General features: G+C 32.7%; 1 protein-coding gene across 4 annotated transcripts in view; it reads right to left on the reverse strand.

Moving 5' to 3' along the window:
• CNOT2 (CCR4-NOT transcription complex subunit 2) overlaps nt 1–16,445 on the reverse strand; it is a 108,605-nt gene that overhangs the window by 7,548 nt on the left and 84,612 nt on the right. For 3 of the 4 annotated variants that reach the window (XM_037049453.1, XM_037049454.1, XM_037049456.1), the window contains 11 exons: nt 15,870–16,017; nt 14,945–15,127; nt 12,595–12,674; nt 9,893–10,018; nt 8,044–8,168; nt 6,986–7,106; nt 6,736–6,892; nt 3,984–4,045; nt 3,845–3,894; nt 1,955–2,055; nt 361–505 (listed from right to left, as the gene is read on the reverse strand). In XM_037049453.1, the coding sequence (XP_036905348.1) occupies nt 361–505; nt 1,955–2,055; nt 3,845–3,894; nt 3,984–4,045; nt 6,736–6,892; nt 6,986–7,106; nt 8,044–8,168; nt 9,893–10,018; nt 12,595–12,674; nt 14,945–15,127; nt 15,870–16,017 (1,298 nt within the window). The remainder of the gene's footprint in view (nt 1–360; nt 506–1,954; nt 2,056–3,844; nt 3,895–3,983; nt 4,046–6,735; nt 6,893–6,985; nt 7,107–8,043; nt 8,169–9,892; nt 10,019–12,594; nt 12,675–14,944; nt 15,128–15,869; nt 16,018–16,445) is intronic. The other variant, XM_037049455.1, reaches the window with a different exon arrangement.

Genomic DNA, 16,445 nt, shown 5'->3' on the forward strand with positions numbered 1-16,445 from the left:
TAATTAAAAGTAATAATTAAGAATACATGTCTGGGATTGTACATGGGTATCTTTATTTTACAACTGAGTAGAAACAAAAATATTTGAAATGTTACCAAAGCTTTTGAAAAATTAGAAAATTTCTTTCCAAGTCAATCATTTTTCTGAGGATAACATGAACGGTTTCTGCATACTCTCCTAGAGTTAAATCAAGCTAAGGAGGCAGACACAAAAGACTGAGCAAATATATAGCACATTATCTGAATGAATGCATTGGTACATAAAGAGAAAAAAGAGGCCACTTCTTTTTAAAATCCAGATTTTAAACTGGACCTTTATGAACCTTTACATTTACACATTTGCACATGGAAAAAAATATACCTTAGCTACTTTCCTCCAGTTAAGACAGTCAAAGAAGTAGTAAGTTCCCCTCTCGTATGTATTGGTTTTCATCGTTGGCTCCATGCCTGGTGCCCTGGTAATCCATACTCGTTCTTCTTTGTGGTATCTCCAATCACGGTTAAAACTTCAATTTTAAGAGAAAAGGAGAAATTTATTTTTTCCTGCACCTTCACATTTTATAAAACTTTTCTCAGAAAATAATTACACATAAAAACACATGGATATAAATGCTTCTTCATCCTGACTTTTATTGTTATTAAATACAACTCTAGTGAAATAAATATAGGAAAATAATTTCTTAACTTGTCCAAAACCCACTTTAATTAATACACACACCTTTACTTAAGAATTTTTTATGTAAACAGAACAAGATCTTAAAAGCTCTATGAGCGATGATGTGGTAAAAATGTAGGGAGACCAAATAAAGGTACACTGTGTTCCAGAAACTTCACTCCTTTCTTGTTGTTCTTCTTAATCAATAGAAAATGAGATATCTATTGAAACAAACAAAACCCCAACTATTCACATTACTTTGTATTGAATTAAATACAGTATCTACTTGAATTAACTATTTAAATCACATAAAACCTCCGTGTAAACATACACCTTCCTACCGATACTATGAGGTAATTTTTAGATTATATAAATAAGGTATGAGACAAAACTGCCAGTGATGGAGAGATGGATGAATAAATTTATTATAAATAAATTAAAAATAGGTAGCAGTTACTATCTTATAAAATTGTAAAAAGAACATGAGAAAAAAAATTTTCAATTGAAAAATAAAAAACAACTTATTACGAACACAGAGAATTTAAATATTTGAATATCTGACCCAAGACCAGTTATAGAAATGGTATAAGGAATATTATAAAAATACTTAAATATGTAGAAAGGTTTCCTAATCCTAACACCAGAAATTTTTAGCAACTCACTCTACAGTAAACACGATTAGTCAAATAGTATATTGGTAATAAAGTATATTACCAATTGGACATATGAGAAATGATACAACATTTTTATTCTTAGGACATCAGGAAAAAACACATCCAATGGACCAGCTTCTGAACACTAATTTAAATTGGCCAGCAGGGTCCTGAGAACGTATATAGACTTACACAGTGAACTGCCCATATAATAATTAACAGATGCTTATTAAATTATGAAATTCACTGTCATTAGCATTTGTAGTTCCACAAGGAGCAAGATAAGCCATAGTTACAAATCATGTCTTATATGTGACATATTTATAAAAATTAGGTTCACCAAATCCATGATTCAAGTTGATTCTGTCTTCTTACAAATTTAGGGTTAAGTTTAAAATTCTTCTTTTATGTGTAGGGTGATTATGAAGCCATGCTTATCTAAGGTTTCAATCTAAATTAACGTTATTTTACTAAATGTATAAATATCTTAAATTTCTTGATTTAAGAAATTTAATTTCTTGATTTCCACTTTAAAAATAAAAGATGAAAATTATAGCCATCATTGTTTTTTTTAAAAAAGAAAGTAGCTTTCAGTATACACAAGATCCACTATAATACAAAAGTGTCTAAAAATACTTTGAACATACAGCTCTACTGCAGCTAAAAGTTGTAACACATCTCCTCCATTCATGTAATAGAGATAGAAGAGAAGGTCTTCTCCATATCGGCCAAGTTTTATTGCAGCCAGCTGGAAAAGAAAAGTAAATTATTCTGAAATGTAAAACAAGTATGAAAATGCTAACATATAATTGCTACCACTAAAGTAAAAGTAGAAAGAGAAACAGAAACTTTATAGCAGGTAACTGTTATTATATAATTACATAAGAAATTATAATTCTAAAGGGGGATTTCATCATTTAAGGTCATTTCATCATTGAAATGACTGAAGTTATTTAACCATTTTTCTGGTATATCTATTTTATGTGATAATAGGGGAAAAAGCTAAATAAAAACTTTCAAGCAAGTTCAAATGCAGAACATCTGACTTGAGATATTCATTAACCAATATGAGAATAACAGTGAAACACTGTGCTCCAAGATGCAGGACTTACAGTCAAGGCCCAGTTCCATCACTGACTAATATACCATGTCTAAGTTATTTATGTCTCTAAACTTCAATTACAAGGATACTGAGAATGAAAATGAAATCAAATTAGTGACTGTAAGTGAACACACCTTGTAATGTCTGATACATAGAAGACTTACAGGAAATGTTATTGACCCTGTATCTGACAGTGATTCACAAATCAGCTGGTTATATATTTTTGGCAAATCATTCATATTAGTAAGTACAAGTATCATACAGAGACTGCTCTTTATTTCATTTAAATGGATTACTAAAAATGACTGCTTCACATGTCCCTCCACAAAATACAAGCATGATACTTATCAAATTATAAAGCACAAGTAAGTTCAATAGTCTCAAATTCTCACATTAACATATTAAATACATTAAATTCTCACCAAAATGTAAATACTTTTATCTCTCTACTTAATCCTGTATATAAATGTTTACTTAACTGTTACACATTCTCTGAATATAATCTTTCTCTCTATTCATACTATTCCCACTCAGGTAGCAGTACTAAATGTGTCAAATCCTCTTAAAATTAGTATTTCTTAAACTGGCATTAGAAATGGTTCTGGAACACTTGCCCTATACTGGAAGTGACAGCAAATCACACAACCCAAAAATAAAAAGTCGGCTCTGTCTCGTACTTATCTTTCACCTATTCCAGTTAAGACATGTTGAGAAACAGGTCTTTAATTGCTGATCCACAACATCAACATCGATTTGACTACACAACTACATGGTACAGATGCAGAACACTGTCAGTCAGACATTTATACACATGTGAATAACAAAAATATTTGATTTTAATAAATTAAATCCTTTCACAAGGCCAAAAACTAGATAGCATTTCTAAGAAAAACATGGTCTTAGTTATACTCCCTGAAGTAAGCGTTTACCACTTTATTCCTTTGATTAGAAAAAAATGGAGATTAAAGCTGCAAGCTGTTAAGTTACTTTCTAACCAGAATTTTAGATATTCAAAAATAGGAAAAAATACAGAAGAAAGCCAAAAGTCATAAACAGTTTTAAAATATTACAACACATGGTTCCATTAAAAACACTGTATCTGTAATATTTGTAAAAAAATAAGTTTTCCAAGTTACTTTATTCCCATCAACTATGGTTATAGTTGCACCCTGTTATTAATAACTGTAAGAAATATTTTACCAGTTCTAACATTGTTTCCTTTTTTAAATATTTAGAAAATATAGACTAGAATCTCATCAAAACATTGAGTACTAACAAATATAGAAATAAAATTGTTATATAACTGAATAAACTTACAAAAGCATACCCCTGAGACCACTGCTAATTATTTCAAAATATTATGCTGTCTAAACTGAAAAACAGCACCTGAAAAATAAATTCATGCTGACTGAGTAGAATAATAAACTACACTCACCTTATCCCTAATGTGAATGTTCGTTAAGTACTCAGATGGAACATGGAAGTCTAGATAATAAAATAAAAAAAGCCTTATTAACTGATTCTCAGTTACAAATATATTTTTAAAAGGTCTGAACACAAATATAGTCTCCTACCTATGTCTTGAGGTCGACAAGGTGAAGATGCCCAGGGTGATGCAAATTTGGGGTAGAGATTTCTGAATAAAGGGGGGAAAAAACATTCTGAAATCCAGGGCAGAAAAAAAGATTTCTAATTCTAGTTCAGGAAATCAGGAAAAACAGTAACTTCAAAACCAGTAACTTTTTACTTCTAATTTCCTTTCTTGGGTTTACTATGACTTATATACACAGCAAACTAAACCCAAGTTTTATACCATATATACAGGGGAGGGCAAATGTGACACTGTTTTGAATTAATAAAGCTACTGTAATAACAATAACCTTCTTGTCTTTTTCCATATGAAGAACTGTAAACCTACTTTTGTCCACCTCTGCATCTATAGGTACCTATAAATCTCTACATCTGTGCATCAATTTCATTAATACTTTGCCCCCAAGTAAAATTACTTTCCCATTTATATGGACAGAAAAAATTAGTACTTATTAAAAGCAAAAGTTCAAATTCATCAAGTATTTGCTGAGTGCTTATTATATGCCTGGAACTATTATAGGTACTTGGGATACAACAGTGAACAAAGCAAAGATCACTGACAAAATGAAACTTATTTTCTGGTTTGGGATGGTGGACTGGTAGAGGAAGACAAAAACAATTTGCGTAATAAATATTCCACTGTAGAGAGGGGTATGGAGGGGAGATTAGTTGCATAATTAAATAGGGTAGTGAGGTTAGGTCTCACAAGGTCAGATTTGACAAAAATTTAAAGAATGTAAGGCAATTAGCCATATTATTTTTCTAGTAAAGACTATTCTAATCTAAGCAAACTGCTGCAGTAACCAAAGCAGTGATATGACTGACATGTCTGAGGTATGGCAAGAAGGTGGGTGAAGCTGGGATAGAGTGAACAAAGAAGAAGCTGTTGGAGAGACACAAATCAGGCCTGTAGAGATTCTGGGTTTTTAATCATAATGAAACTAAACCCTCACTGGGTGTTGAGCAAAAGGTTAACTTAACCAAAGAAATTGTCCTAGCTGCTATAGGAAGAAGAAAGGGACACAGGGAGAATGAGAGATACATAATGACTGGCTAACAGAGTGAGTATTCCAAGCAAGAGAGGATGGTGATTCAAACCAGGTGGTAGCAGTTAAGCAGTGAGAAGCAATGTAGCAATGATTTCACAATGTCATACATTGCTGAGAGGACAAAAAGGGTAAGTTCCTAGAACTGATCACTGAATTTAATAACATAATGGTCATTTGATGACCTTAACAAGAGCAGTTTTAGTGTACTGGGGACAAAATCCTAACTGAAAAGGTTTTAACAGAGAATAGAAAAAGACAAATGGGATTTACAGAGATGGCTCTTCTGAAGAACTGTGCTTCAAAGGGAAATAGAAAAATGGGGGGGAGGGAGCATTAATCAGATCAAGAAAAAGTATCAAAAGTGACATGAAAGAAGTAACAGCAGCCCTGGCTGGCGTAGCTCAGTGGATTGAGCGCGGGCCTGCGAACCACACAATCGTGGTTCGATTCCCAGTCAGGGCACATGCCTGGGTTGCGGGCCAGTTCCCAGCAGGGATGCATGAGAGGCAACCATACAGTGATATTTCTCTCCCTCTCTCCTTCCCTTCTCCTCTAAAGATAAATAAATAAAAGATTCAAAAAAATTTAAAAAAACACTTATAAAAAAAAAGAAGTAACAGCATATCTGTATGCTGATAGAAATAATCCAACAAAGCGCAAAAAATTCTGAGGAAACTGATCGATTATAATGTGTGGAAAATAGGAGTAAAGGGGATACAGATGGTAGTAAAAGGTTAAGATTTGGTGAAAGGACCATGCTGATATTTTCTTCTGATTACTTCCATCTTTCTTAAAAAAGTAGAAACAAACAAGAAAAAACAAGGTCATCATCAGAGAGTAAGGACAGGGGACAAGGTATTGGGGTTTGAATAGGTGAGTGTAGAACAGGAGAGAAAAAAGAATGAGAGGACTAGGCATACCAGTTATGATAATGGATGGCAGAATTAAGGTCCTATTTTTGACGTTTCTGGCCATAAATTTAAAGTGTAACCAGGCAATGAAATTGTGTGTTTTTCTTTAGCCAGGCTCAATAGCACAAGTCAAATAACAGAATAGGCAGAGATACAGTCAGGGTTGTAGATTTTGCCATGCAAGTATGACAAAGCAGGAGAGGGCCAAAGCAGCCAAAGGTTTATGTAGATGAGCAGTACGATTGACCATAGAATTTAACTGGATAAGAAGTTAGTTCATTGCAGGGAAAGAGAGAGAGGGATATTGAGGAACAATAAAAAGGTAAAAGAATGGATTCCAAGTCCCAATAAAGTCAAACGATTAAAGGAGCCAGTGCTAGGGGAAGAGACAGAGAAAACAGAAAGCAACATTGGAGCACAGACTTAAAATTATAGAGGAATTAGTCACCAGTAATGGCAACGTCAAAAGGATGACTAAAAGAGGAGTAGATGAGGTATAAGTAGAGGGTAAGAGTTCTAGCGTAGAAAAATCGAAAGAGCCAAGATTTCAGGATTTGGAAGAATCATATATGTATTGAAACTCCCAAGTTATAAGTGGAATAATATTGTAAACTGACAGTGATACAGGAGCTAATATGAAGGAACAACTCAAGAATCAATAGATAACAGCAATAATCAGTGGCAGCTGGTGATACAATTTGATGACATGGAATTAAAAACTGAAAGTCTATAGGGAGGTTTTACATATAAATGTGAAAGAAAAGAAAAAAACTTACTCAGGAGAGTTCAGATTGAGGCCTAATGTTGTTAAATCACTTCCTAATGCAAGATGTACCATCCCTGGGTCTGTCTCTGCTGCCCTGATAAATGTTAACAGGCCAATCATTCCAAATTGGTCCGTTACCATCCCTTGAGGAATGTTAGTAACCCGACCTGAATAAGAAGAAAATAGGCATTTTTATTTTTGATGAAAAAGTAAAGAAAATGAATTCTATAATATCATTGACATATTTTATGGAGTCCCACCATCAGGTAACACCTGGATCCCTTTTTTCTGCTGGTTATTATTTTGTGTTGTTGAACTTTTATCTCCAGGAAATTTGGGTCCATCTGTACTTGAAGTTGTCTTGCCAGATGTATTCAAATTCTACCATAAAAAAAAAAAGTGACATTAAAATTTGTTAACTGTAAAAATTTCAAATCACATATTAGTACCTTTCTATTTATTCTTTGTTATACTAAAATTGGCAGTAAATTATTACCTGTTTTTCAAGTTCTATGTGAAATTTTTTTACTTCTACAACTGTCCCATGCTCTACAAATAAATCCTGAGTTATATATATTTGAACATTTAAAGGACAAAGAATGTATGGGAAAATATCCATTTGTATCTCAGATTTTCAGTCACAGATAATATATATTAACTATCTCAGGACTTTATGTCTCCAGATACACTTGAAATTGTAACTCTTCAATACTTTCATTTAGAAGCGAAACTAAATACCTAAAATATAACCATGAAACTTTTCAAGCTAAGTTAAAACATACACACTTTTAAAATTGGTATTCATTTATATTCTTACCCAATATTCTTCATCAATTATTTAACACTATAAAAACTCCCATCACAAAAAAAGCTATTTTCAATAAAATGTGGAAGAAATAAACATATTTGTTAAGCCAGAAAGAAGAAGCTGAGTTGGCTGAATCAACACAGGAATAAAAATGTGTATAAAGATTCTTCAAGGAGAAAACTTACTCAAGAAAAACACAGCTCCTTAGGAGGCTATAATATCAAACTTCATGGGATCCAGCTGACAGGGACTACAATAAAAGTCTAAATTAACTCTGAGAAGTTCAACAGAAATTTGCAAACCTATATGAAATAGGAAAAAAATAGGCTATCTTCTAAGTTATAAAGGTTTCCACATTCTCCAGAAGTTATGTAGATTACAAATATTCAAGAAAAACAATTTTGTAATATTATTTAGTAAATCCTTAACACAGTCTATCAAACTATTAATATAAGAGAAATCTGAAAGGGAAACTACATCACTCACATACGTTATACTCAGTTTACTTACAGATTTACTGTCATCATTACTTGATGTTGGATCTTTATAGTTGGAACCAGGTAATGCTGGAAAATCTTCGTTGTGTATTGAGAAGTCCTGGGATTGCTCATTTGCTGGTTTTGTTACCATTCCAACTACATAATGAAAAAAATCCAGAGAATTGCAATTGATATTTATATTTTGCTAAAAATTATAAAAAGTTAACTTGCCTCATCATAATATACTAAAAGAATTTTTATTTTCCCCTGAAAGCATACTTCAAAATATTAGTATTCAGGAACTAAATTTTCATATACTGACTAATAACTCAATATATAAAATAAAGGGAAATAAGTGGTAATACTGTAATTGCAATCTAATGTCTTATATAGATGCTTAAAACATAATTTGATATTGGTAATAATTGTTAACATTTTTGGTTAAAAAACTTGCTTTATTTAAATACTTGACTAGCTATTATAAATACCAGTTAACTGCCAAATACAAACGAACAAAATAAAATTTAAAAGAACATGTCAGTATTCTACCTGAAAGTGACTTACAGAGTCAGCAAATTGCAATCAATTATTAAACAACTCCGTATTAGTTCAGATTTTCTTGGACTCCATGTAATAGATGCAAAACATGCAAGAACTGGGAAGTAATCCTCCCACTATACTTGGCATTAGTCAGGCCCTTATTGGAGAACAATATCCAGTTTGGGACTCCACAATTCAAGGACAATATGGAGAAACTAGAGATGGTCCAAGGAGAGCAACGGGAATGATTAAAGGGATGAAAAAATGGACCTATGAGGAAAGGTTAAACACATTAGAGTCTGAACTGAGAATCAAGTAGCTAGGTACTTAACTTTCAGGGCAGATCATTTTTTGTTATTTTTGGAAGAGTGATTTGGAAACTTTACAATATGAACAATAAAATTTTCTCTTCATATATTGTTGTTTGTACTCATTCTAGAAGGCATGGAAATCATTCTAGGTTGAAAATGAAAAAAAAAAGTCACAACAGTGATGAACTGATTCAAGTTCACTGTTATCTGCTGCTGGTCTCTAGCAGGTTCTCCCAAAAGGAAAACAACTGTGTAAAAGATAAAAAGAATATGGCTACACTGCAATCACACAATTTTCATGTCTGAATTGTTACTGCACACATTTCAAGCCTTCTTTTTTTGTCACTTAACCTCTACTAGTCAAAGTTCTTACTAGATACAGTAAAAGGGGGTACTTCAATGGTGAGTGAGAGTCTACATAAACTACACATGACCCATGAGCAGTAGTTCTCAACATGAGGCAATTTTTTTCTCCCACACATGTATTAATTATGGAGAAATCTGTGGTTGTCACAATGGGGAAAGGTAAGAGGTAGAAGCTGCTATTGGCATGCAGTAGGCAGAGGCCAGCGGTGTTGCTAACTATTCTATAATGCATAGGACAGCCCCTCATTTACAAGGAATTATCTGACCCAAATGTCAATAGTGTAGAGGTTAAGAAACTCAGGAAAAATCTTTACTGTATGGTCAGTCATTAATCACTAGAAATGTTTTCCTTTAAAAAACGTGTGATGAATTAATGAGAAGCAGATCATAAAATAATTATTAAGGTATATTAAGGTAGAACTACCAGAAGAAAATAACTCCTGAATACCGATGAGGACTTCCTTTTGGGGTTTCTGTACAAACTAAGTTTTCCCATTTAACTTTGCTATTATGGTATTCTGGGAGAAAAAGCACTTTGGATATATCAACTCTGACAAATTACAATACTCTGATTAGCAAATGTACATGCACGTGTATATGTGTAATGTGTAATGTGTATGCAACGGAAAGTTCCCATTGGCCATCATTAGAAAGCTTAGTTACCATACGGAGCTCTTCCAGCCAAAGGGTTTATTAATGGAGTTGGGTTACCACTTCCTTCCCTTCTGTTTCGGTCTGCTAATGCTGGAAAATCTGAAAGGTCCAATCCTGTCACATTCTCGCTTCCATCTAAATAATAAGAGGGAAAACTAGTTATTGATTCAACAAACATGTTAAAGAGATTATTAAAGACTAACCATAATATAATTTGACATGACAGTGGCTTCTTCCTAAATAATGCACAGCACTGTACTAGGTATATGCAGGTGAACAATAAATATTTGTGTACTGATTTCACATGAAAGAATTTCATGAACAATCCAGCAAAGCCAAATATAACCGACACAATAAAAATTTCAATCTTAGAGACTGAAGGCAGAGAGAAGGAGTATGGTGGTACATTATTTTCCCTGTGAAAGATGGTACTCTAAAGTTAGAGCTTGTTAGCTAGCAAGAGAAAGAGCATTGTGATATAATTCCTTTTTACACTGCATTCAAAAGCAGAGCTTATATCTGAAATGCTTGGAGCCTCACAGGTGTGAAAATGACAATGCCTCCTGCAAATGATCAGAACTGTATCTGAGGCACAGGCAGTGGAATCAGAAGCCCTAAGGACTTCTCTTCTGTGGTCTATTGGTCCCATACACAACTGTGTATGCACATGTGTGTGCACATTTTGCAGTTGGGGTATAAGCAGGGTAGCGTAAGTAGGGTGTAGGTAGGGTTCCCATGTCTGTCTGCTGAATGCCTGAGAAACATGGGAATATGATATAAAGACCAAGAGTTTACATTACCTATTACACAGTAGGCGCTCAATAAATATATATTAATTGAATAAAATTTACTTTTGTTCATTTTAAATTTTTAAAAAATCACTGCTTCCTTTTACAAATTAAAATTTAACCCATTTACTCTTTGCCTATTTTAATCATCCTTTTGATTTCTTAACTTTTATTATTCTATAATTCTTATAATCCTGTATTCCTAATTTTTAAAGGATTTTATTTTCTACCTTAGTTTTAGCCTGCACTACGGCTTTTTAAAATCTTTCATATAGTTTTCATAATCATTTTCACTTTATTTTGCCGTTTTTCCAGTTAATTTCAATTTTTCTGATTTTCATAATTAGAATTCTCAGGAAAAAATAACCCCTATTATCCCCATATTACTTTGTTGATAGAAAACCAATTTTTCTCCAAGGTTCATAATTAGAAGATTCTCAGGAAAAAACGTATTATCTCAAGACTGCTTTGTTGGTAGAAAAACAATACACTCTATTAACATTCCAAGTTAGAAATTAAAGTTATGAAAGATAAAGTCATTCATACCCATTGTTTTTAAAGAAATTAGTTTATGAATTTTAAATTTTAGTAAGATAATAGAAATTAACAAGTTAGAGTTTCAATCTACACAGTAATCTACAAACTCCGAATATAGGTATTAACTTTTAAAACACATCTTCAGGCTCTCAGAGATGAAATTTAAATTGCTTTGTGTTATTTGAGGATAGTTTTTACTAAGAAAAAGACAGTTAATAAACCCCCCAAATTTGTATTTTTAGGGAAAGACTTAGAAACAATTTTTCTATTGTGACATAAACTTAGTTAAAACTGAAATTTAAAAATAATTCTAAAATTTATAGAGATGTATATAAGTTGGTATCGTCAGTTACTTTATTGCCCATTAAAAAAGTCACCTTAAACTTTGAAATGCAGCCTGACTCCAGAGATATCAAAATATGAAAAAATATACATTTTAGAAACAATGGGATATGGTACTTCATATTATTTTTTACATCTTGAACACAAAACTGTAACTTTCAAATGCTAAAACTTGCAATTTTAACATCTCATTTGATCAATCCATGTTGCTAAACAGACAATAACTTAAAAAATTAAAAGCCCCGAGTCACAAATGACATTTCATTGCTAAATCATCTCTCATGCTTCTACATAGGCTCCATTTCACTGATCATTCTTTCACCTTTTACTTCCTTTACATACATTTCTCTCTCAACAATTGTATTCACTTAGGCTCCTATGACTGTAACAACATCCTTCATTTCCTTTTATAGGAGACAAGGGCCGAAGAGGGCAAAATCTGAAGCAGAAGAGCAACAAAGCCTCCTGTTTGGGCTGAAGTAGTTGATAACAGACTACAGGAATTCTTCGCTGTCAAAATCAGAATTGGTTTTCCATGTAATTAATTTTTTAATTTTACACATAAAACTGGATAAAAATTCATAAAAGCTAAATGCCAAATTTAGTATTAACTATTAAGAAAAAACTGTAAGTGCTCCATGTAATTTTACAGATTTCTCCAATCTGGATCTCTCTAGCCAGAATGCCAAACCACCCAATCCAGTTTAGGCTGTGGTGACAGCACTGAGGATAGGAAAAGCTCGTGAAGTAGAAAGATTCTGGGGCATAAACACAGACTAAGTTAATGTTTAGGCTCCTCCAGGTATTAAAGAAATAATATTGATGTTATAACATTATGCTATTACTATGCCAAGTGAAAAATATATGTAAATATCTCTTCACTATTCATTGAATTAAATCCTATTCCTGTGAAATTCTCACTAAATTCCACCAAAATAACGCACAAAAAAATCCTGTAATATCTTAAGACCAGTATGTTGAATTGCTTTATATTTCAAAGATCTATCATATTTTTATAGGGTACTAGCTCCAGAATAAGCTTACCTGTTCCATTAAAAATGTTACTTGATAAGGAGTTATTCATTCCAAATGCCTGATTCCTGTTCATTCCAAATCCAGACATACTGGGCACATAGAAAATAATTTTAGATATACAGTAAGAACACTAACCTTCAGATGAAGATAAACAAAAGTGTGTACTTTTGATCTCCTCATATAAAACAACAATATGTTTTAAAACAAGTATTAACTTTGTTTTTCTGAGTTTATATCTGTATTTTATTTTAAAATTTCACTAAGTCCTTCCATGAACAGAGAACCAAACATCTTACACAGGTAAAATACAAAAACCAAAGAATTTACATATAAGCCTTGAGGAAAACAGACATTAAGGGTACTGCTTAGACTTCTTAGAAAGCCAACTTACTGGATATACTAGCAAAACTAACTTCAAAACTATGCAGTTTAGTGTAAGACCATTGTTCCTGAACACTGTTTTTTCTTCCATGACTGGTAAAGTGTACTAATTGTTACTATCCATAAAAGATCTTTTTTATCATACAGTCTGTTTTCCACTTAGAACAGATACTTCTAATGAACAAAGTCCATGTCATTTTCAACTATGTATCCTCTGCCCTTAGTGTTCAGGAGGATATAATAGGCACTCAATAAATGTTTAGTTGACCTGAGTTAAATGGTGATTTTCTTTAACTGAATCCAGTGCTCTAAAACACATCCTTCTTATCTAACTGTAGTTTACCTTTCAGCTACTTAAAAGAAAAAAATCTTTCTGTTGTGTCCTCAATGTACAATTGGTTTCTTGGTGAACAGTTACAAATGCCTCCTATTTTTGCACATGCCTAATAAACATGAGGGAAAAAATAAGACTGAACTTAAAGCAAGGCCAGAAGTAATTAAGAAGTTCAGAAGAATTAATGCCAATTTTACAATGAAAGTATAAATTTTTATCATCCAGTAGTGTGATAAAAGTGTATCAGTGTTCTGAGCAGGATTAAAATATTTCAAGATAACAGGTTTGGGGTTTTTTTCCACCTGTATCTATAAAACTATAACCAAACAATATTTTCATAAAACATATAACTGTGCAATGACACTTTAGAGATGAATAGGAAAGCCAATAGAAATTTTTGTTTAACAGATGTTCGAACTGCTGATGATACAGGAATCCTCAAACACTAGGTAAGCACTAAGAGATGAAAACATGCTATAAAAATACAATTAATCAGTAGCAATAAGCAGGGTTTTACAGAACCAAGTTTCATTGACAATTTACAAAGTATTTTTTTAAAAAATTAAAATGTGAAAAAAACCTGGCAAAAAATTAAATATATATTCAATGAACAATACTACAAGAATGTAGAAAGATGTGATAAAGCCCAAGAAGTATTATATGATTTGGAAGCTATCAAGGAGGCTATCAACCTATATATGAGAATTTTGATAATCCTTTACAAACAGTAACTTTTAAAAATTAGAAGAGCAGTAAAATTATAAAAGAAATGCTCTTAAGTCTGAATAAAAGAATTAAAGCTTATGAGATGAAGATTAAACAAGAAATGTGCTAATAACCTATTTAAAAGCACCAGATAAAAGTGATGTAACTGGATATAATGATAGCAACTACATCAAGGTCCTCTTTTCTCCTTGAATTCCCCATTTTTAAAAAGTAGCAAACTTAAATGCTACTTTTGCGAGAGAAAAGCTTTATATTATAGATATCACTCTCATATAAATTATCTAAACAGCTAAAAATATCAATATAATGGATAACTGGTCTTCATATTGTTATTATTACTTGTGTAATAGTGCATGCAATGGATAGTGCAAAGAAGATACCAATAGGTACAAGTTCACCTTTTTGTTTTAAATCTCAGGACATGACAATTTTTAAATACTTAGAATTAGTCTTAAAAAGCCTTTGGTCACTAAGTCTCCAAAGTAAGTACAAAACTGAATTTTGTCAAAAAGGTACTTAACCAAAGCATAAATGAAGTAAGGCAGTAATAGTCAAACAATGTCCTATTCATAAGTCTGGAATTCTTAATGCACAGGTGACCAGCCTCATTTAGTAAGAGAAAAAACACACCAACAAAAATTTGCCTGGTGGCAATCGAAGAACAATCTTCTAATAGCAACAACAAAAAGCTTAATGTGGTATCTAAAATCAAACTGGTTTTCAAAAGAACGGGTCTTTCGTTTGGGGAGATTAAAAGTTGTGAAGTGTTCAGAGAAAGAGAATCTCTGGTCATAAATATATGATGAAACACACTTATGAGACAGAAGCCACAACTCAAGAACAGAACGTTAAATACGAAAAGGCAAATTTGAAAATACGGATAAAGACAATCATACACAGTATCAATAAACATCTTACCTGTTCACAGTAAAAGGCTGTCGAGAAGGCTGCTGCTTTGGCATACATATTATGCTTGGCGAGCTTCTGTTGGGGCTACCTAACCCTGAACTGCTCATGCTATTTGTCCTGCTAGGAATTCCAATGCCCTGACCAACCTGGGAGTGGTTCATCATATTCCTAGGATTCATAGGCAAAATACCCCTGAAAAAGAAGTCCATTATGCTAAATAAGCTCTCTACAATTACTCATTAAAAGTCTGTAAAAAATCAATTCACCTAATCCTAGAACTTCAAGTACAGTTTCAAATTGCATTGCTGATTTTTATTAATTTCTTTTGTCCAGTCATTCTAGCTCTTAAAAATAAAAGCCAAAGTAAAACCAACAAGGAAGAGCAAATTATAATGGGACTTATATATGGCAGTATCTATGATGAAAGAACTACTACTGTGACTATGAAATAAAACAATACAGATGTATTTCACACATATACTAAAATAATTTCATTCCAAATGTATGTCATCCTATATTCTTCATACTAATGAGTCATTTTTGTAATGTTTTTCTTTTATTCTCACTAGAGCAATGGATGTGTGGCAAGGGAGCAATGATCAGAATTATCTGAGGATTGATTCTAAATTCCACATCCTCCTTTGAAGAAGAGAGATGGCTTCTGAATAAGCCCCAACCCCCGCCCCAACCCTCCTGCCCACCCTCCTGCTGGTTAACCTTTGATACCCACCAATTGACAACCGGTATGCTAGGTGCAGAATAAAACATCTTACACTAGACTTAAAAATTTGCAATGAAATAAAATGAGCAGAGGGCATCAACTTTTCCTCAGTGAAAGGCTCTGAACCATTCAGTTACCTTATGAAAAAACTAAAAAGCCTGCTTACTCTACAAAGATACATTTTAAGAAATACTCTGGTCCATCAATAAATACCTGCTTGGAGAAGGAGGCGTGTGAAGTGACATTGTTGGTACCCCTGTTGTTGGCGTGACGTGGCTCGGTAACTGAGTGCCTTGTGATAAGCTGCGATTTAACTGAGGGGTATTGTTGCTCATCCCCCTCATTGGAAGGCCTAGTGCACCTATTAAAAAAATTCAGAAGAAGGAAATTCACTGCCATCAGGAATGAAATTGTTATCCATCTTCTGGAGTTGGTGATTTAAAACATTTAAAAATTACCTAACATGTTATATGCTAATTTTAAATGGGTATATTCAATTCATTCCAAATGGATTCTGATTTGAACAAAAATAATGTTCTAATCTGAATTTAGTATTATAAATGGAGATTGCTTTCATACTGCTATCTTTTCATATTCCTATTTTACAATAAACTATGTCAATGACTAACAAATTAGGTGACTTATGTTCAATAAAAACAATTTATACAAATATGCCTAAGAAATCTGCAATCATGTGTTTTTGTTTTAAATCTTAACTGAAATATAGACATTTAACCCCACTTTGCTGAAGTTTAACTTTTTATATGATCCTATTAAAATGAGTTTAAG

This window comes from Sturnira hondurensis, unplaced genomic scaffold (genome assembly GCF_014824575.4).
Source record: "Sturnira hondurensis isolate 20B ecotype Veracruz unplaced genomic scaffold, ASM1482457v3 Scaffold0006496, whole genome shotgun sequence".
Classification (NCBI taxonomy): domain Eukaryota; kingdom Metazoa; phylum Chordata; class Mammalia; order Chiroptera; family Phyllostomidae; genus Sturnira; species Sturnira hondurensis.